This window comes from Periophthalmus magnuspinnatus, chromosome 13 (genome assembly GCF_009829125.3).
Source record: "Periophthalmus magnuspinnatus isolate fPerMag1 chromosome 13, fPerMag1.2.pri, whole genome shotgun sequence".
Lineage (NCBI taxonomy): Eukaryota > Metazoa > Chordata > Actinopteri > Gobiiformes > Gobiidae > Periophthalmus > Periophthalmus magnuspinnatus.
This window is the reverse complement of record NC_047138.1, coordinates 18,883,014-18,904,897: the sequence shown is the minus strand read 5'-3', so window position 1 is coordinate 18,904,897 and position 21,884 is coordinate 18,883,014. Positions and strand designations below refer to the sequence as shown.

General features: G+C 39.4%; 1 protein-coding gene across 2 annotated transcripts in view; it reads left to right on the top strand.

Moving 5' to 3' along the window:
• Nucleotides 1-21,884, top strand: part of LOC117380209 (stAR-related lipid transfer protein 13-like) — a 67,922-nt gene that overhangs the window by 7,567 nt on the left and 38,471 nt on the right. Inside the window, exon 1 of one of the 2 annotated variants that reach the window (XM_033976970.2) lies at nucleotides 2,671-2,898. The exons of the other annotated variant lie outside the window; for it this stretch is intronic. Coding sequence (XP_033832861.2) covers nucleotides 2,742-2,898 — 157 coding nt within the window. The 5' untranslated portion in view covers nucleotides 2,671-2,741. Of the gene's footprint in view, nucleotides 1-2,670; nucleotides 2,899-21,884 lie in introns of those variants that run through there. 2 annotated transcript variants of the gene reach the window in all.

Here is a 21,884-nt window from a genome sequence, read left to right as displayed (position 1 = left end):
GCCCATGTTCACTCTAGATTCAATTTTCTTTTAGTCCAGTTTTATTTCCCATTATTAAAAGGTAACTTTTATGGCAGAGGTGAAGATGGAGATGTTATTACTTTGCCTGGAATGTTCCACTGTATGGCATTAAACGTATCTAACTTGCATGTATTCAGTCACAAAAGAAGATGCTTTTCTCCATGGAGATAGATAAGGCAAGGGAGTGACGTTTTCATGGAGACCCTCAACCAGAAAAGTTACATAAAAGTGCATAATAGGTCTATCAGTTGTTATGGATTAACCAATATAAAAACTGTACATTTATAATAGGGGGACTTTGATATTATTAAGTACCATTGTTAATATCAGACTGAGCTCACACAGCAGCACACAGCCTGCCCTCACGACTGCCTCCATACTGACGAAGCTCTCATATTTTACACTAACCACATTGAAAATTTTCTCTGTCGTCTTGGAAGTGTCTGGATACAACTATCTGTGTTTCTACTTCCTGGTTTACTACTACACCAATCTGAATGACGTTTGTGGGCAGGTGTGGGGATTTTTCCCATCTTAAAAAGGTGAAAAAGAGAAAGAGTTCATTTTAAACAGGATGCAGTGGTCCAAAGTTATTCCTCATTTACCTGATGCATTCAGAGCATCCTAATTGCTTTCAGAGACCACAATGGAGATTTGCCATGACTGTAAAGCTAACAACAACTAACTAACACGATAACCATGCAATTTGTCAGAAAAATGCCTTCCTTTTTTGTCTCTGTATATTTCTGATGGAGTTTTCTGTGTGGACGACAGAGGCAGAGTGATTCTGTTTTACAGCTCACAAAAACTTATGTATTTTTGTACTTTTCTTCTCAACTTTTTTCCATTGAACTGATGTAATACTATGACCAAGTCACACTTAGAAAAACAAGAAAACCTGTCACTTTAATCCACCCACAGAACTCAGTCCCAAAATCTAACTGTGGAGCTCTGAAACAGCAGCAGGCAAGGATGGGGAGGTTAAAAGAGGAAGAGGAGGATGAGGAGAAGGAGGAGGAGAGAGTTTTTGACTGAGTTCTGAATTGCGGTCTTTGTGGCTTTGTGAGTTGACGTGGATTTTGCCGCTCGGGGACAGGAACACTTAGAGCTTGTGTGCGTTTAGGTTCTGTGGTTGGTTATGTCATGTGCAGGGGCCCTGGGCTATGACATTAAGGCTGCAGTGGTGTGGGATAGGCCTGATGAATGGAGATTGGTGGTATATGAAGAAACGTCTTACTGGTAGTGTAGCAATCTGTCAAATAGACTCATGTTTTGCTTCGCTTTGAGTGTGGGTCAAATTTAAAAGTGAAACAACACAAACAAAAGCCAGTGCTCACAGTGCTCTGGGTTGTTGTTGGAAAAGACTTTGGTTTGGTTTGGATATTGTTTGTCTGTGGAATGCAGCCTTATCACAGAGCTGTGTGTGCTCAGCAGATACACTTGTGTCATAGGACAAGTGAGAGTTGAGGAGCATGATGAAACTTTATAGCCAACGTCAGGCTCATTTTTACAGAGCTGTTACAGACGTTTGCTTTTGTCTAACTCTAAAATGGGACAACTCTGAAACTTTAAAAAAATGTCTCTCTCATTACACATTCATTACTAGAAAACATAGATTGAGCTTGAGCCATCAGTGATTTGGAGATTAGACCAATCACAGACCATCATTGCTGTTTGGACAAAGATGAAGATGGCAAAGATGAAGCTTCCAAACTAACCCACACAAACATGGTGACATGGCTGGATGTACATCAAGCTGATGTCTGAGCTTTTGTCTCACTGGATTTAACTAGAGTTTGATTTTTCGGCGTGTTCCACTGTGGTGACACTTCGACCCATCAGATTCAAATATTCATCTGAATATTCTACTTTCTCCAATGGCTTTCTGTTCCAGATTAATGTGTGAACTCACTTCAGAGTGCTGCACAGATTAGTCTGGAGAGAGCCAGGTTAAAACTTCTAGGTGTCAAAGGTCAGATCAGCAGTGGAGGATGTGATGAACATTTAGACATTATTATATAACACATAAATACATTTCACGTGTGTGTCTCTGCCATACACAGGGACCACATCAGTCAGATTCTGTGTGTTTCCTCTGTGGAGCAGAGAGGAGCTGTGACGTTCTGGAGGTGTGATCCAGCCTCTGTACCTCCTGTCTCTACACAAACACCTGCAGGTTGTGCATATATGCTGTTCCCTGATTTCCTGCTGAGCCCGGGAGCCTGCTGAGGACTTCACAGAGGGGGCTGGGGCTTTAACTTTAGCATTCACCAAATAAACAAACCAACAACAGCCTCCTGACCAGCTCTAACTCTGCTCTTTCCTGCAGTAAACATGGCCCCTCACCTCCATGCTCTGGACACAGACAGCCCTGTCCCCTAACCCCCCTCCCCTGTCCCCTCCCACCCCCTCACCCTACCCCTCCGCTCCCACAACACAGGAATGCCTCTGGTATTTATATTTCCCTCCAGAGCCAAGGGGGAAGTCAGGGCCCTTTCACACAAGCACTGTCTCCAGCCCTGCCAGGTGGGCCGTACTGCAGGTCCCGCCCTCCCATTGGCCGATCCCGGGTCACATGGTCCGAAGTGTTGGCACTCCTCCCCCCTCCCTTCCCTTGCACTCCCAGTCCTCTGCGCTGGCTCTGTCTAGACCGTTTGCAAGTCCATGTGAAGTTGTTGTGCGCCGTGTAGGAGAGGTTGGGGAAATTCAAATTGCGTGAGATGTTCAGGGGGATCTCAGAAAATGAGGATTGTTTGGGAGTCCTGAGCGCAGAGAGCCAGGAGATCTACCTCAGAATGGACCATCAGCGGCGGCGGTCCGGGTACAGGCTGGGCAGGATCATAGCCAGACAGCAGCTGCTGCGGAGGATCGCTGGAGGTAGGGCTCTGACACACTGGGCTTTGGCTTCTCACAGTGACAACACTGGAAAAAATCGTATCTATATTCAATGTTGGGAAGAATACTTTGAAAATATATTTTGTTACAGAGTATTGAATACCTTCATTACAATGTATTCTGCTCAGAATACTGTACTCTGAATACTCTGAATAGTTTCACACTGAGTTGCATTATAGTACAGTAAAAATATCTGGCATAGTATTGAAAACTTTTTTTAGGTTATGATGCATTTACTTATCAGGTGATCTGGTTCACTCACAAATACCAGTTTGAAGTATAATCTGAGAACAAAAGTACTACTGTAACTGTATACTACCAAAGATTATTTAGTCCCACACTGTCTGTATCGAGTTATAATGTGTTCCATTATTCATATTCATCTTTCCATCTTGTTGTTTCCATTTATTTACTGTCAGGTTGTAGATTATTTAACTTCCATAACATTTCTAGCTGTTTGTTTTGTTTTTTACCTAATTAAGATGGAAAATTATGAGATAAAGACATTTTGAAATTTGCCAGAACAGTAAAACAAGCTTTGGTTCTATTTCAAGTGAAACTAAGTAAGTACAAAAAGTACAACTGAAATTGTTGAAATTACATGCGATTCATTTTTGTGGTGTAAATTTTGAGCAGATTTGTTCAAAAAATGATCCACCAATTTATTTTCTGCTCACTGGAATTTCACTGAATCTTTATGTTTTGATTTGATTTTGTTGACTTGTTGCCATTTGTAGCTGAAGAAATCAACTTTATTCGTCAAGGAAATACATCCCCAGAAATATAAGACTAGAGTCAGGTTCATTTCCCTCAGACTGAGACAAGCTGAAGCCTTGTTGTTGTTGTTGTCAGTTATTTTAAAGTTGTAGTGTGTAACTTTATGACACTCTGCAGTACAAGTGTAGTATCAGACACTTTTGAATGGACTTTGCTCAAATAGTAAGTTTTCTGCTCAGCTAGGCGTTTTTTACAGTGTTGTGTTGGCGGTCGTGCGTTTGTTGGTGAAGAGAAGATTACAGTGATGAAGGAAAAGAACATTTTGAGTCAGAAAAATGAGCTTAGCTGGATTGACACACAGGTTTCAGTTTTATGTTCAAAGGCGACATTTTGAGGATCTTTCACCATTCAAAACAGAAACTATTTTGTTTTAAATTGTTAATTGCTATGGCAGCGCTCCTAAATTGAGTTCATTGACCTCTGCTCTAACATGATTTCATTATTTGAGATTAAGGCACTGTGCTTGATTTTTACTGTTTTAAAAATGTGAAAAACCGAAATAGTTCATTTTAAACTGTTTGCAGTGGTCCAAAGTTATTCCTCACTTACCTTATGCATTCAGACCATCCTAATTATTCACCATGATGAGTTTATAAGAACTTTTCACAAGTCTCAGAGACCAGAGCAGAGTAATGCTAACAACAGCTATTATGCTACCGTGCACTTCCTGATTATCAGACAATAAAACACTTAATATTTAGATGCAGACAGTACACAGCAGAATAATTTTAACCTCAAGAGCTTCTTTTGCATATATCTGTACTGGGGCAGGACACATTTAGATCCGATCCATATTGGAAATCAGACTGAAGGCCTTCAGTCATCATCTTCTCATTCACTGGATTACATAAATATGCTGCTTCTACTTTTATGTTGTGCTTTTTATAAGGTAATTCTACCACTGCTGAGTCACAATGGCCAAGTCATTTCCTTCAGGATCAAAAGACTGTCTGAGCCTCAAAGACATTTTTAGGTTTGGAAAAAAAAATCTTCCAGAAATACTTTTGTGTAATCTGCAAATAGTGTATGAAAAGAATTACAGATATTACATTTTATGAGGCTGGTTTTGTGGCTGCGGCAGAAATGCAGAAGGACTGACCATTGTGAGCTTTTTCAGACGTGCTGCAGATTTAAGTTAATAGGTCTAAAATGCATTTAAAGGGCCCATATTAGGATATTACCTGATCTTTGTTCTAATGCTATTTCCTCATCACATACATACCGGGAGCTGTGTTTTGTTTCATTCACACATGTTTAACACACAAACCCTGCATATTGACTGCTAACCACTCTGCTACTGTACATGTAATGAAGTTAGATGAATGAAGTGATAATGTTTGTGTATATTTAAATGAGTAGGTAAGTTATCTGTTAAAAATGGATTTTAAAATATAGTGGTTTTGAACCTGCAGTGCTAGTTCCAGTTTCAAATCCCCTCTATGTGATGGCTTAGGTCAGTGGTCCCCAACCACCGGGCCGTGGACCGGTACCGGTCCGTGGATCAATTGGTACCGGGCCACCGGCCGTCCAAGAAATAATTAATTATTTCTGTTGTATTTATTATCTGAGTCTGAACAATCGTTTATTTTGAAAAATCTTTTATTTTGAAAAATTACCGGATTCTCTCAATTACATTTCCATCACTTGAGCGCCGACAACTTAACCCACAAATTAGCAAAATGAGTAAAAAACAGATGTCTTTGGAAAGTTTCTTTTTGAAGGGGAAAAGGCCCAGTGAAAGGACAGAAAAAGAGCCAACTTCCAAGAAAAAGAAAGCTTTTAACACACAATACCAGGAGTTTTACTTGAACTATGGATTTATGGCGACAGGTGATTCCCACAGACCACGCCTGCTCTGCATAATATGCGGCGACCAGCTCTGTAATGAGGCAATGAAGCCTTCAAAACTGCTCCGCCACTTGGAGAGGCCCCCCCCCCCCCCCCCCCCCCATTTACTTTAAAGCACCAGTATGTAACTTCTTAGCTGAAATACACAAAAGGAAAACCATGTGTTTTGTTTTTATTTTGTTTTTTTTATTTTGTTTTTTATTGCATTGAAAATGTAAAAACACAGCTTCCTAACGCCACAAATCTGACTCTTACTTGGCTTGTACATTAAAGGCCCACTGTGTAGCATTTCAGCCAATACTTAAGACTAAAATAAAAAGATTTATTTCAGTCTTAAGTGTTTTTATTGCTTGAAAATACATTGAAAAACATGCATTCTCAGTATGAGCAGGCCCGCCTCTCCACAGATCTGGCTCTGACGGGAATGCCGACTGCTTGTCTCCATGAATATATTGTTGGCTTTAACTTTTCTTTACTCATGGAGACAAACAGCTGTATACACCACCAGAAATGTTACACAGTGGGGCTTTTTCATTTGAACAGTGGCTCAATACCACATTTAAAAAAACATATTGAGCCAAATGAGGTGCTAAACGTAGTTAAAGAAGCTATTTAGCATTCTGAGTGTATCATGCTAACTTAGCACACATGGCTACTCTTTTCCACTCCACACTATGCTAACATGTTAACCATTCTAATGCTAGCTAGCGGCCTGACCTTGCAGAAGTGGGTGCAGAGGACAGTAAATATTGACCCTCCCTAAGAGTTGCTGGTGATAAGTGTCAGGATCCCTTATGTAACAGTCCAGATATAAGTGCCCTGTTCGTCACCTCTGTGTTTACCATTGGAGTCACACTTGTGCTACTTCACACACCCAGCCTGAGTGACCTTTGCCTTTGGGTACTAATACCTGCAGAGCTGAGCTGGGTGCGGGGAGGAAAGGGTGCCAAACAATACACAGATTCAGAAGGTGTGGAGCAATGACCACATTTCAAAACAAGATGGAAAGTGTGAAACTACTGAAGCCTTAACTCTCTCACCAAAACCCTCCCACCAAAATTGTGTTATTAAAGCAATTTGGGTTCTCAGAAGTATCGAAAATCTGACACTAATCGATACAACACTAGATTCTCATTTTTATCGGGTATCGATACTTTGACAGGACAGAAATGAACCTTTCCTGAATATCTTTAGAATGATCTCGAGCTGTATCAGAGCAACTATAAGACCACATAGACTAGTATATGCCCATGGACCACTATGGAACCTACTTGGAACACTGAGGGATTACACAGATATAAGGCCACATGGAAATATAAAAGAAAGTACTACCATTGAATATGGAAAATTACATTATATTGTCTAAAGAAGGAGTGTTTTTATTATCATTGTCTTTTTTCCTTGTAAGCAGCCATATTTGTTTTGATAGAAACAGACCATGCTTGTTTCTGCTTGACTAATCCTCTTGTCAATCACGCCCATCTGAACTTGGGTATTTCAACTGTGACCGGACTCTTAAACTACCTTACTTGGTCCCATATGGAAAATATAGCTTATCTCCAGATCTTGAGCTGGACTTGATCAGTATGAGTTTAGCTAGAGGAGCTGTTGCAAAGCACGTTCAAACTGGGTATAGGAAACATGTCAAGTAGAAAGCTGTCTGCAAAGAATAAACCATTAAAAGATGTAGTATGTGGTATGATGACAGTAATTTAGCTTAAATTTGACTTTTACTACTAATTAAAACACTTTGGCTCATTTAGGGCACACATACAGAACATAACTTGTTGTGGTTGTAGTTTTTTTGGCTTGTCTAGGCCACACACAACATAACTTCTTGTGGTTGTAGTTTAGTTGTTGCTTAGAGAGGAGGTGCTTGTTGACCTGATTTTAGCTGGCATGTGAGATCATAATAGCTGCTCCATGTGTTTGCAGATGTCTACAGTGTCAGGACACCGGGAGTTTGGTCTGATGTGAGCAGAGGGAGGCAGGAGGCAGTGATGATGGAGGCCTTTTGAGGATTGTATATATGTGGGATTCTTAAATGTTTTTGAAGGTGAAAACATTGAGTGGCAGGAACTAGAGCCAGAATGAAAATAATATCCTATCAGCACATGGAGTCGCAAGGTTTAAGCTTTCAAACTCACTATAATCAATCTTCAGAGGAGGGTAGTACTTACAGTGACTTAAGTAAGTTTTTTAAAGAAATAATACTTTTCAGAGTACTTTTCTAGCTGCATACTTGAGTAATATTTGTATTGAAGTAACAGTACTCTTACTTGAGTAAAGGTTCTGGTTCCTCTTCCCACTGTGAGTAAGTCTAAAGTGACTTGAGCTTTGTGGTGACAACAGGAAATTATTTAAACATTTTGTTTCTTGCTTTTTCAGATATGATTTAGTTTGACTCATTTTGTGTCTCTTTGAGAATACCACATATTGTGACTTATTTCATGTTTTGTCCTTCGCATTAGGTTTTTATTTGAACATTTTATTATGAAGAGAACACAGCACATATGTGACTTCACAACTCTCTCATCCAAACACAGGGTCATGAAGAGGAATGTACTGATCAGATTTCGGCTCCCAAATATCGATTCACTTAATATCCTGGTTACATCAGTTGATGTAATAAGACTATGTACAGGTTGTAGTTGGCCCAGAAAGTCTCATAATGTTGAACTGTTATTTTTTTTAAAGTTTTTCTGTCATTACTTGAGAGATGAATAACAGATACATTTAGATCAGTTTTATCTTTTTTATTTTTTTATTTTGTTTAAAGGAAATAAATGATGTTTTCAGTCTTTGTAGATCAGATCAAGCTGGAATCTTGAACTCAGAACTGAAAAAGCTGGATCGGTGCCTCCCTCATTATGAAGTGAGTTTGTTTTAAATTCAAATGATATGATTTGGTTAAAATAAATAAATTCAGGCCAAAATATCAGTAGAGTTTATTGGTTTGTCTGGAACAATTGGCATTGGCAATAAAAAAAAACAAATCGATCAAATTTTAGTCCCGACTGAGAACAGATAAAACATTCAAACAGATAAAACATTCAAACGCCAAACACAGAACTGGCCAAGTCATCTCTTGCTGTTTTGTCTATGATCAAAACTTGTATTGTTAACTTTATTTACCCGGCTCTCTCCCCACAGCCCATTTCTCCATCTTATATTCATATTTTCTAGTATTGCATAACTTGAATGCCGTGTGTGCATGCTTCCCCCGGGTTCACCTGCTCAGAGCCTCACGTACCTGCACAGAGCCCAGATAAGAAGTCCCAGCCCACATTCTAACTATGCACACTATGGTTCAAAAACATGAACCAAACACTTTAGTCATTAGTTTGCATCTGTTATTTATTTAACCTTTTACCTTAAATCTCATTAATATAGACAATAAATAACCCAGTGGTTCAAAGTAAAAGTCTCCATGATAAATCTATGATGTATTAAACGATAAGTTGTCATAGCGATTATCATGACCCGTGCATGCATCACTCTGACATTCCAGCAGCGGCCATGTTGACAGAGCAGTGAAAGTGAGCGAGGGAGGGGGTTGTACAGATGCATTGTTTCAGCAGAATTCCAGGGAAGCCAGTGCAGGGCCTGAGTCATGGTTCCCAATATGATGTTTGTCACCGGAAGCAGTGGGTCCCAGTGAGAACTGTCCAGTCATAGGGTGAAGGCTGTGGACAGGGGAGTGGGGGAGGACGGGATGATGGAGGTACTGTTATGTGGAATAGACCATGAATGTGAAGAATGACTCATTTCAAAATGCATTTTTGTCATAGTGTCAGAAGCAGAGAATTTAAAATATTTTTTTATGCAATATAGTTTAAAAAAAATGGCCCCAGTCCAGATATATTGTAAAAGCAACTCTGATTTAGTGTGAAAATGAGCGGCCCGTGCTGTTTTCATTATCCACAGACTAGGAAGTAATGCTGGTGCACTGTTAGCATGGTAGTTGTATTTATTCAATTACAAGTTTTTTTATTACCAAAAAAAAACAAACTTGAAAAACATTCATTCTTACTAAGTGGGCTTGCTTCTCCACAGATCTGATCTGCACTCAGCTCTTAGTCAGCCTTCTAATCTTGTTGTGAACAATTTTGAAGCTTTGTGCTGAATTGGATCTGTGTCAAATTTCACCACTTTTAAAATCTGTGCTATCCAGTCCACGCAGACTCAGACTTCATAAAGCTGGACACTTACTATCTGCATGTTCCTGAAGACAGTGAAAGAGATCTAGATGTAAATATATCTTCTTCTTCTTGACCTTTAGCAGGAGAATACACATATGCATGGAACAAAGCCAGAGAATGGAACCCTTTAGTCAAAAAATACACTACATAAAAAGCATGTTTTTTTTTTTTTTATTGCACTGAAAATCTCTGAAAAACATTTGTCTGTGTAGGAGTGGGCTCACATCTCCACAGGCCTGATTGGTTTGGCCATAATATTCCACATTATATCATACAACATATGAGGCTCCACATGTGAAGGTCCACACTGTAGTTTTAAAACAAGTTTTAACTTGCATCTTAAACAGGTTTGTGATATTTTCTGTTCCCAGTTGACCCTGAAACTTAGATAAAAATAACTTTTGTCCATTTAAGCTCTAGGACAAGCGCTTTCACTTGTGCTATAAATGAATGTCACAAAGTCCATCGAGCATCTTCTATGAAAGAGTCTATTTGAGTCTGGTACATTGTGAAATTGTTACTTTCTGTTCCGTGTCTAGAAACACAAGTGTTCCTGTCCGATCCAAACCGATCTATAATGAGCTATCCCATACTAAAGGGCACCATGGAGACTCAGCTTCAGCCTCTGTGGAAAACCTGAGAAGCACAGACCTTCTACAGAACAGAGGGCCAGATTCCAAGCCCATCTTCACTCTTTCCACTGAACAGGCCCATAAGGCACACGTGTGATGTCAGAGGAACTGCAGACTAAAACAGGTCTGGACCAGGTCTAAACCAGGTCTAAAACAGGGCTAAACCAGGTCTAAACCAGGTCTAAACCAGGTCTAAACCAGATCTAAACCAGGAGTAAACAAGGACTAAAACAGGACTAAAACACATCTAAATCAGATCTAAACTAGGACCAAGCCAAGTCTAAAACAGGAATAAAACACATTTAAATCAGATTTAAACTAGATCTACACCAGGTCTAAATTAGGAGTAAAACAAAATTTAAAGGAGACCTGAGGATACAATCTGCACTCCTGCTCTAGCCATGGGTTTTATAATGATAAAAAAAATCTAAGACCGTTGCCATAGCAGTAACGATTTAAAATAAAATATTCTTTGATGGGAAAAAGCACTCAAAATGGAAGCTGAAATCCATGAATGCAAAGACGCTACATTTGACGTTTGCATCACAGTCTGCGCATTCTCCCAGTGTGACGTTCTCTTAAAGTCTTAGAATTCAGTGTTGGGCTGAAAAAAGCTTAGAAATAACTTTTGGGGGGCGTCATATTTTTAGTATTGAGTCATGTGCAAAGAATCTGGTCTCCTCTACAGTAGTCTGGTTAAATAGAGATCGACCATCCCACATGAGTCTGAGGTGAAGTACTGGCCTGTTTATGTTGGTTGTCAAAGTAGATGTGAATACAACTTAAAGTGTATGAGTAATGGAGCTCTTATGGCTAAAAAGTGCAATACTTGGTCCCCCCTTGTGACATCATGTGTTTCTCCAGGATGTGCTCTCTTTTTGATCATTTTAAAGCTCAAATTGCATACACTTTGAAATTCTTCTCTTGTGGAAGCCAACAGCTATTTCAGCTAGCCTTATTTCAACTGTTTGTCTTCTGTGATTCAAGTTTTTTTTTTTTTTGTCTGTTTCCACACATAATCTGAAAGTGGAATATGCCGTGCCTGAAGAATGTACAATATTGGCCCTTGCAATTGGTGGACAGAATGTGATGATGTCATGCTCTCAGATGGGACGACACAGGTGCAGAAATCGAGCTTTTTAGCTTTTAACCATTAACACATTCTTGGAGTTGTATTTAGTTTGAATCATGCTGATTTCATTAATCCTCTGTAAAAATTTCTTTGCCTCTGAGACTCTGAAATTATGTAGAATTTTCCCTGGATTGTTGTGTCACAGTTAGAAACCCTGCACAATTTGTAAGTCCATAAACCATCACCAGACTCGTTCAAAGCGTTTCTGCCACAATGAACGTGATGACGTTCATTACAACTGCCAGTAAACCAGTATACAATTCTAGGACATAATTCAAAGACATTTTTAACAGAATTTTACACACAAAGAGATAATCTGGACATTTAAGTGTAATTTGATCCTAGTTTGGTTCAAACCCCTCTGGTGTTTGTGTCCTCTACATGACTCCACAGAGCACAGACCATTAGTCCCCTGTGTTTTATGGAGGGCAGTTGGCTAGCAGCAGGTGGTACACGCCTCAGGGCTAGCTTTAGCTTTAGCTTTAGGTCAATACAAAAGACCAGTGTAGAAACATGAAAAGAGTTATGGCGAACAGTCCATCAGGGTGAGCAGTTTGACCTCAGCCTCAGGAGAAAATCTAACTGCATTCATGACACTGTGGGAACATCATTTCTGGTTATCATGACATTTTGAGTTACCTCTGTTTTAGAGACATGTGGCCTACAGCAGAAGAAGTAGCTACTCTGTTTTGTTAGTTAAGTAAAAGTACAGATAAAGGAGCAAAAAAAAGGACTTAAAAAGCAACTAGTGTAGAAGTATTGAAATACCTGTTTAAAATGTACTTCAAGAGTAAAATAGATTTTGAGAATGGTTAAAGGGCCCATATTACACAAACTTGACTCTTGTGAACTTTAAGTCATGTTACCTCCTCAAAAACATGCCTGGAGTTGTGTTAACCCTTTATTATTAGTCTGTCTACATCTCCAAGGCACAAAACACTCTGTTACAGCTTGTGATGTCATAAAGTGGTAGTTTTCAAGTTAACAGCTACATTTACTTTTAGTTCAGTAGAGAGTGGCATTTCCAGGGCTGAAATTATCCAAATTGTTCTAGTGAAAGTGTAAGGGGTTTAAAAACACAGTGGAGCTCTTCCTGTATTACCACGTGTCATCACAAGGTGGAACAGTTTTTCCAGTTTGAGAGAAGAACTCTGTACAGCTACCAACTACACTCACCTAAAGGATTATTAGGAACACCTGTTCAATTACTCCTTAATGCAATTATCTAATCAACCAATCACATGGCAGTTGCTTCAATGCATTTAGGGGTGTGGCCCTGGTCAAGACAATCTCCTGAACTCCAAACTGAATGTCAGAATGGGAAAGAAAGGTGATTTAAGCAATTTTGAGCGTGGCATGGTTGTTGGTGCCAGACGGGCCGGTCTGAGTATTGCACAATCTGCTCAGTTACTGGGATTTTCACGCACAACCATTTCTAGGGTTTACAAAGAATGGTGTGAAAAGGGAAAAACATCCACTATGCGGCAGTCCTGTGGGCGAAAATGCCTTGTTGATGCTAGAGGTCAGAGGAGAATGGTTCTGTTTAGCTGTGCATATGACTGAAAGTTTTTATTCTGCACTCTTCTCCTTTAATGGTAATTTTATGATGACAAAAGAAACATGGACTGATGGACTTTTATTAGACATAGTAAAGTGACAGGAAAGTATTTGAGAAGTGACAGGAAGGTTTTTTGTAAAGTAATGGGAAAGTTCTTAAACTGAGCAAGACAGTGTTTAAAGAGATTTGGGTGATTATTTATGTTTTGATTTGTGTGTTTTTAATGTCTTTCTTATTCTGTAAAGCACTTACCTTGTGTACGAATTGTGCTATACAAATAAACTTGCCTTGCCTTGCCTTCATGACCACCATGTACCCATCCTCTGATGGCTACTTCCAGCAGGATAATGCACCATGTCATAAAGCTCGAATCATTTCAAATTGGTTTCTTGAACATGACAATGAGTTCACTGTACTACAATGGCCCCCACAGTCACCAGATCTCAACCCGATAAAGCATCTTTGGGATGTGGTGGAACGGGAGCTTCGTACCCTGGATGTGCATCCCACAAATCTCCATCAACTGCAAGATGCTATCCTATCAATATGGGCCAACATTTCTAAAGAATGCTTTCAGCACCTTGTTGAATCAATGCCACGTAGAATTAAGGCAGTTCTGAAGGCGAAAGGGGGTCAAACACCGTATTAGTATGGTGTTCCTAATAATCCTTCAGGTGAGTGTATATAGTACTTTTACTTAAAGTGCTTTTACTTGCAGCACTATATACTGACAAAAACATTGCATATTTTTATTTGTACACCATTCATTTCTGTGTCTATTTTTTAACTTCACTCAAAGCATGAACTCAAAATTGATGCCATCAATACCATCTCAAAGCATGAGGAAAATGCTAGTGTAGTAAAGTACAGACACTCACTCTCAAATGTAGTGAAGTAAAAGTACAAAAGTATCCAGTTACATTTTAAGTACAGATACCTCAACCTTCTACAGTACTTTGACTTTGGTGGTCCTTTCATTTCCATCGTGAGAGCTGAACAATTTGGGAAAAATATCCATCATGTGTGTTTACAATTGGATTTGGGATTTGTGCTTTTAATAAAATAATTCTGTTCAAAGTCACATTTTAAACTTGTCCAGAAGAACTGACAAAAAGACTGAAATATGAACTGACAAACTAACACAAGAATCACGTTTCAGTTTATGACTAGAATGAGTACAGTGTAGTGTGAGGACAGTGTAGAGCAGTGGCGGGCCGTGCATTTCACCCTTTGCCCTTCAGTGACGTCCCACTTACACATCACAACATCTCCTCAGTATAGACTAGTCAAGCAACACTTAAGTTCAGGAGCATTTAAAACCAATAAGCATGCATTGCATTCACAATTAAGACGAGGAAACTAAGTTCACAGATACTGTCAAAAATAAAAAAGTAAAGATGTCAAACAAAATGCCACCAAAATTACACTATGTGAGCTTAAACAAGTCTGTCCAATAAAATTCGCAATGTTGCTGTTTCATATAAGACACCAACCAGACAATAACAAAACAAACTATTCTTTGAAAATAAAGTAAACAAATCATTTGCATTTTTTGACAATAGGCTATACAACAGCAAATAACTGAAAATGTGGTTTAGCTGAAATTCAGCAAACTTAAGTGTAGTTTTAACTGAGGTAACCTCAAAGCGCCACGTTATTATTAACTTTATAAACTCACCTTTTCATTCTGGAGTCTCTCTGTGTGCCTGTGCACTAGACTGCAGGTCCACTCGAGTGTTTTCGAATGTTTTTAAATGCACTATAGCTTATAAGTGCTCAGCTGTCCAACAACAGTACAGTTTACAGCGTTTCTCAGAAGCTGTGAGCCACAGGTACCGTTCATAGTTGCTTATCTGGAAATGACAAATAAACCCTTTTCCTTACTGGGAAAGGTTAGCTAGCGCAGGGGATGGTTAACCTCTTCTCATTATATCTAGCTGTTCGTTAAAGGCCTGTCTTGAAAATGGTGTGGAAAGTATATCTGCAACCAGATCAATCTCTTCTCCTCCTTCGGCCATTATGAGTTAAAAATACAGCAATAGCTGTTGAATCTCCGGCTTTAGTTCAACATTCTGCTAACTGCCACCATTCACATGCATGTCCATTTTGTGTAGGACCTTCTAGCCCTGAAATGCAGACTCGAGATCTGATTGGCTATTGAAACTGATTGTGTCTGTGTCTAGTTACTGTGGACAGGGCCAGCTCTGTTCAATCTGAAGGCCCCAGGAAAATGAAATTTGCTTGACAACACAAGCTAGCTAAAATATAATTGGATAAAAATCTCTACCACTATAAACAACATTGGAAGTCACTCAAAGAAGTGGATATAATATGACATAAACAGAAAAGAGAATAGAAAATATTTTTGTTTACATATTTATGAAAATAAAATAAAGTGACAAGAGTGTAGAGTGAGTAGAGGGGATAGAGTCAGTAGAGTGTAGCGTGAGTAGAGTGACAACAGTCACTAGAGTGAGTATAGTGTAGAGTGAGTACAGTAAGTAGAGTGACTAGAGTGACTACTCTGTAGAGTGAATAGAATGAGTAGAGTGTAGAGTGAGCACAGGGAGTAAAGTGAGTAGAGTGAGTACTTTGAGTAGAATGGGTAGAGTGTAGAGTGAGTAGAGTGAGTCTCCTGGACCCTGCCCTTACATAAGCTCTGTGGGCTGAGTGACTTTCCATTTGGCTCAAGGTTGTGCTATTACCAGCTCTATATAAACCATGGAACATCTGAGTGTGACCACAGCCTCCTGGAAACATCAGACCAAGAATCCCTCAACGGCTTTTTCAAAATGACGTGTTTGTGCTCAGATCTGGGTCATAGTTTTGAGTAAACATTCAGTTCACAGGGTTTAGAACAGAGAATTTTGAAGAAGGTCATACATGTCAGGCAATGTAGTATCTCAAACCATAAGGAAATAGTCTTTAATTCACATGTAGTGTTCTGGAAAGTTCACATACTCACTCTCAAATGTGGTGAAAAGTAAAATGTATCCACAGTAACATTTTGAGTACACATAATCCTTGTACAGTATTTTGAAGTGTGTACTGCGTTACTGCACTTGAAGTTTATAAAGAGGGCAAGCAGATTTAGCAGGATATGAATCATAATGTTGTTTTTATGTAGCCAGTGCACTTTGACACTTGTTAAGGGTTAAATCAGATCTAATTAAAGCCACAGTATGTAACTTTATAGCCAAAAAATGACTAAAATAAAAGCCTGTTTTTTGGTTGTTTTTTTGTTTTGTTTTTTATTGTAGTTTTGCACTGAAAACTATTTGAACTATTTGAAAAAAGCTTATTGTGAGCGGGCTTGCATCTTCACAAACCTGACTCCTTACTCAGACCTTACTTGGTCTGAGAAAGGGCCTTCTCCTGCTTGTTTCCATGGAAATGTTTCTTTTGCTATTGTATTCCACATTATGGCATAAAACATATCTATTTCCATGAATAAAGTTCCAAACTAAACCAGGAACAGGACTAGGACTAGAACTAATCAGATCTTCATCAGAACTAAACCAGGACTAAACCAGAACTAAACCAGGACTAAACAAGGACTAAACCAGGACTAAACCAGGACTAAACCAGGACTAAACCAGGACTAAACTAGAATTAAACCAGGACTAAACTTGGTTGTGTTATGTCTCCACCAAAACATTGACACCAGGACTGAACCCCTATGTTCTCTGCTTGACCTTAGCTTAACCCCTGCCACTTTGACCCCGGGCCAGACTGCCGGCTCCGATGGCTGCTCTGTAGAGGGCATTAGGATAGGAGACAGGGCGACAGGAGGACAGGGGGGTGACAGGGAGACAGGTTGGCAGGGGACAGGGGGGTGACAGGATGACAGGGGGAAGGGGGACAAGGTGACGGGGAGACAGGATGACAGGGAGAAAGAGAGACAGGGGGACAAGGTGACGGGGAGACAGGATGACAGGAGACAGAGGGACAGGGAGACACGGCTGTTATAAAGGAGCAGCTGTGCAGAAGTTAAAATGGCATATTTTATTTGACAGTTGGAGCTAGCGAGCGCAGGTTTACACGTCATAAAGCAGCTGGACTTTCTTTAGAGTCCCAGTTTGTACAAAAGCTTTAAAGAGACTGTAGACCATGTATTTGCTATGAAGAATAACATACAAATTCCCAAATCTGGAAGACTTAAGGGGAGAGTGTTGGGGGAGGAGGGGCCAGGTCTGGAGGACTAAAAGGGAGAATGTTGTGGGAGGAGGGTTGGGGTCTGGAGGTATAAGGAACAATGTGATTAGTCAATTAGTCTAACAGATATCCACAATTCAAACTGTAATCACCTGGCTGTAATCAGTGCAGCCCTGTGTGATGTCACATAGTGCTTGAAACTGCAGTGGCCACTAGAGCCAGGACACAACCATATTTATACATTAATTGACCAGAAAGCTGCAAATATACTAAGTTTGAAAGAAAATTCAGCATCAGCAAGACACATTTGAAAGATACATGCTGTGATTGGAACGTACCATTTTAAAAGTAGGAGAAACTGTGGACTGGCAGGCTACAACATGACTGGAGTGGACAGTATGACTAAAGTATCTTGCCCAGCGACACAATAAAAATGTGCTCTCAGGCTAAGTTTGAACTGGCAATCTCCTGGTGAGTGGGTAGCAAGAAATAGTAGAACCACTTCGCATAGCTACTTAAGTGAATCGTCTTTGTTGCTGGTCTCATGATATTTTTCTTTTCAAAGTACTTTACCACGAACCTTCATTTTGATAGGGAGAAAACAAAGCCCTCACCAGACTGAAGCACCTCTCCAGGCAGAGCACTTGAGCCCTGGGACAGGACGCTTTACTGGGCATAAGGAGGACAGTGTGTGCCCTTTTGTTCCTGAATCTTTCGTGGGACATGCTCTGCTATAGAAGCTTGTATTGTTCTATATTGACAGGCAGTAGTGGTGTAATCCAGGGGCTGTGTTCCTGAGTGCTGGGCTGGCTCCGGGCTGGAGAACGTGGGGGACCTTTGGAGTTTCATGAGGCTGAAGATGGAGGTTTTGTTTGGGTTTTGTCTGGGTTTTGTTTGGGGGAAGAGGGGACCTTTCACTTCTGATAGTAGTACTTGAACATTGGTTGTTTTTCCATACTGTATTACATTTACATACATATTTACATTTACATACTGTATTACATTTATTTGCCCTAGTACTCATGATCCTAAACCAGGCCTAAACTAGGACTAAACCAGGCTAGAGACTAGACTAGAACGAATTAGACCTAAATCAAAACTAAACCAGAACTACACCAGGACTAAATGTCTTAATCAGGACTTAACCAGGGCTAAACCAGAAGTAAACCAGGACTAATCCAGCACTAATCCAGGATTAATCCATCACTAAACCAGGACTAAACTCTGACTAAACCAGGAATACACCAGAACTAAACAGCACTAAACCACCACTAAACCAGGACTAAACCAGGACTACACCTGGACTAAACCAGGACTCAACCAGAGGTAAACCAGGACTAATCCGGTAGTAAACCAGCACTAAACAGCACTAAACCAGGACTAAACCAGGTTTAAACCAGAAGTAAACATGTGTTTAAATGTTATTAAATAGTTTTTATTTGAGTGAAAACCTGAGCCTGTCCACATTTTTTTTGCTAATGGAAATGAATATTTAAAGGAACTGTAGGTAACTCTTACATTTTAAACATGTACCACAGACCCATGTGACCCTGTTTCTCCAGAGCCTTAACCTGCAGATAGAGACACCTACAAGTGTGTCTCATTCTCAGTATATGGAAAGGCATCATGTGAAAGAACCTCCAGAATTCACTCACTGAGCTGCAGAGGCTGCACTAGCACTGATTCATGATTGGTTGCAGGTGCTGGGGTTTAGGTAGAGACCATTCAGATCAGAAAGAGTCCTTTTAGGTTTAAAACAACTGTATTGAGCAGCATTGAAATTGCCAACCCAATTGAGAGAGCCATGTGAGGCTCATTGAAATATTGAATTCCAACAGTGTGAGTACCTCTATAACACTGGCAGCTTTTTTGAATCTTTGGCCACAACCTAAGGAAAGGAAAGACAATAATAATGCTCATTTTGAGTGAGGGCATTGGAAAAAAAATAATTGGAGAAGAATCTGAGAAGTCTCACAGATGTATTTAGCTCAATGAAACAGAGTGATTTGAAGAACTCCAGTTGTATCTCATTTGTCCCTGCTCCTGATAAGCTACATGCAACCAATATATACATAATATCCTGCAATAAAATACTTTGAATTACTTCACTCCACTCATTAGTCAAGTTTCCTACTCTGCTTCCTTCTTTCTTCACTGCCCTTATGAGACCCCCTGACCTGCTCTTGTGTCTATGGGCCAGGTGGGTGTTGTACTGGCAGTTGCTCCTGGCAGTTGCTCCTGGCAGTTGCTTCTGGCCGTTGGTGGTGTTTCCTGATAAAAGGTGCTGTAAATGAATGAGGAATCTGCTAACGAGCCGGGACAAAAATGATAAGGAGAGTGACGTGTACAGTACATGGAGTACTAGTAGAGTAGAGTATTTTTAATGCACAGTTGGCTTGTGGAAAAAGGAACTAGACTATACCAGGACTAAACCTGGAAAATCATGCATTCTTTCTTTGAGCGGATTTGCCTTTCCACAGATCTGACTTGAAAATTGATCTGGTCATCTGTAAGTTTGATGCCACACAACATTCTTGGTAAAGCAATAACATCTCCATGGAGACAAGTACGTTACACTTCCCCTACAAAGGTTACGTAGTGCACCTTTAAATACAGTAACAGTTCTGAATGTTTGATAGTGTATGTGACTATATACTGTGACAGGTGCCATGGGGCAGATTGTACACAGTATGCAGTTACACTTTAACAGAAGAACAGTGGCAAAATCGCACTTGACATTCCATGGTTAGAAACATGCACATAGAGCAGTGTTTAGGCCAATGCTCACTGTGTTAAATCCAGTGAATCTCTCATCCTCTTTTTTTCACATTTTTAAAGCTGCACTATGTAACTTTTCTGGAGGTGGATCGTGATTTTCTCCATAGAGATGACACTGCTTTACCTGGAATGCACACTATTGTATTACATTGATTTTGCTTTCATTCAATTACAGGTGTTTGTATTGGTCAAATATACACTGACAAATGCAATCTAGCTGGGCTCACCTCCTCACAGATCTGACCTGTAATGTGGCCTTGTGGCATCACCTGTGTATGGTTATTTTTTCCTCCCTAAATGTAGAAAGCCATTTTAGTTTTTCAGTTCTATGTAGAAACTGTTTCTGTCACAGTTCAGTTCCTGATGTTGTGTGTCCCTGGATTATGGCCTCGTGATCAAATCTATGCTGCCCTCTTGTGTCCAAAATACATATAACTGCAGAATAAACTGTGGACTACTGTGTAGTAGTAGTACTAGTAGTAGTAGTAGTTGTTGTTGTTGTTGTTGTTGTAGAAAGTATATACAATTAAAACCACAATTTTTAAACTACAAAATACTTTTCAAACAAATATAAAAACAAATTAATGGAAATATACAGTTTGATTTCAACGGAAAATAGATAATTTATTTCTTTTTGTTTAAATTAATGAATGTTTTGCATTAAAAAAAAATAAAAAAATTACTTATTTAGGAAGACCCCTACTTACTTCTGTTTTTAGGGACACCTTTATATATTGTGTGCTAGTTCTGCTACCCCTAATGTCCAGTCCCTAGGCTCTGTTTTGTAATTTGTCTAATGAGTTATATTAGCCCTTTGCTCACAGTAAGAATGCATGTGTTTCATTTTATTTATTTATTGCAAGAAAAAGCACACATGTAGTGGACCCCTATACCAGAAAAGTTACATACTGCACCTTTAAATTATGTGATTATATAAATATATATAAATAAAAATTATATCAAAAGAGTTTTGATGATTGGCCATGAGGATGGGTATCAGCAGCAAAAAGAAGAATACTTTGAGAATCTCTGTAGTGACAGAATACTCTATACTTGCTTTAAAGTGTATTTGTAACATATTATATGACCCGGTCCAATCAAATAGTATTTTTGAATACTTCAAATACTTTTACTTTGAGTTGCATATTAACACAGCAGATAATTCAAACTGCTGTATTTTGTTGCACTCTGGGTATCATACCAAGAGTTAGAGTTGAACTTTTATTGTAACTCTGCTAGTGGGCGGTGTGTTGTGTCTGGAGATGTAATACACTCTTGTCCTGTGTCTCCATCATGAAGGACTCCATCCATCACTGACATGGCTTTGTGTATCTGTTCTGTAGTCTGCATTCTCCAGGCTGCAGAACAGACATGGGCAAACTACGGCCCAGGGGCCACACATGGCCCTTTGGGCTTATTAATCGTGACCAAATTATATTAAAATAGGTAAGGGTAAACCTTGTTCAGAGTTTTTCTGCTGTGTTTATTTCACTGAAATTGAATACATTAATTATTAATTTAATTAGTGCATTTGGAAAACAATTTGTACAATGAGCCTTGCACATTCATGCTTTGCTACATTTTACAGGCCAAATCTCTAATGTAATATATACATATATATATATATATATATATCCTTGTCCCGACCCCTCTGTGAAATTTTAGAACCCATTGTTGCCCGTGTGTCAAAAAATTTGCCCACCCCTGCTGTAGAATGATGTCTCGTACATTTGGATTCTATATTGTATGGATATTAATTTACTATAATGTTTTCTGACTCTCCTAAAACACTGCAGAGTGACGCAATCACAATGAATTTTTATACTGCTATTCATGGCACCCACACTCAGAGCTTCACATTTGGTGGTGCTAAGGTAATATTGTAG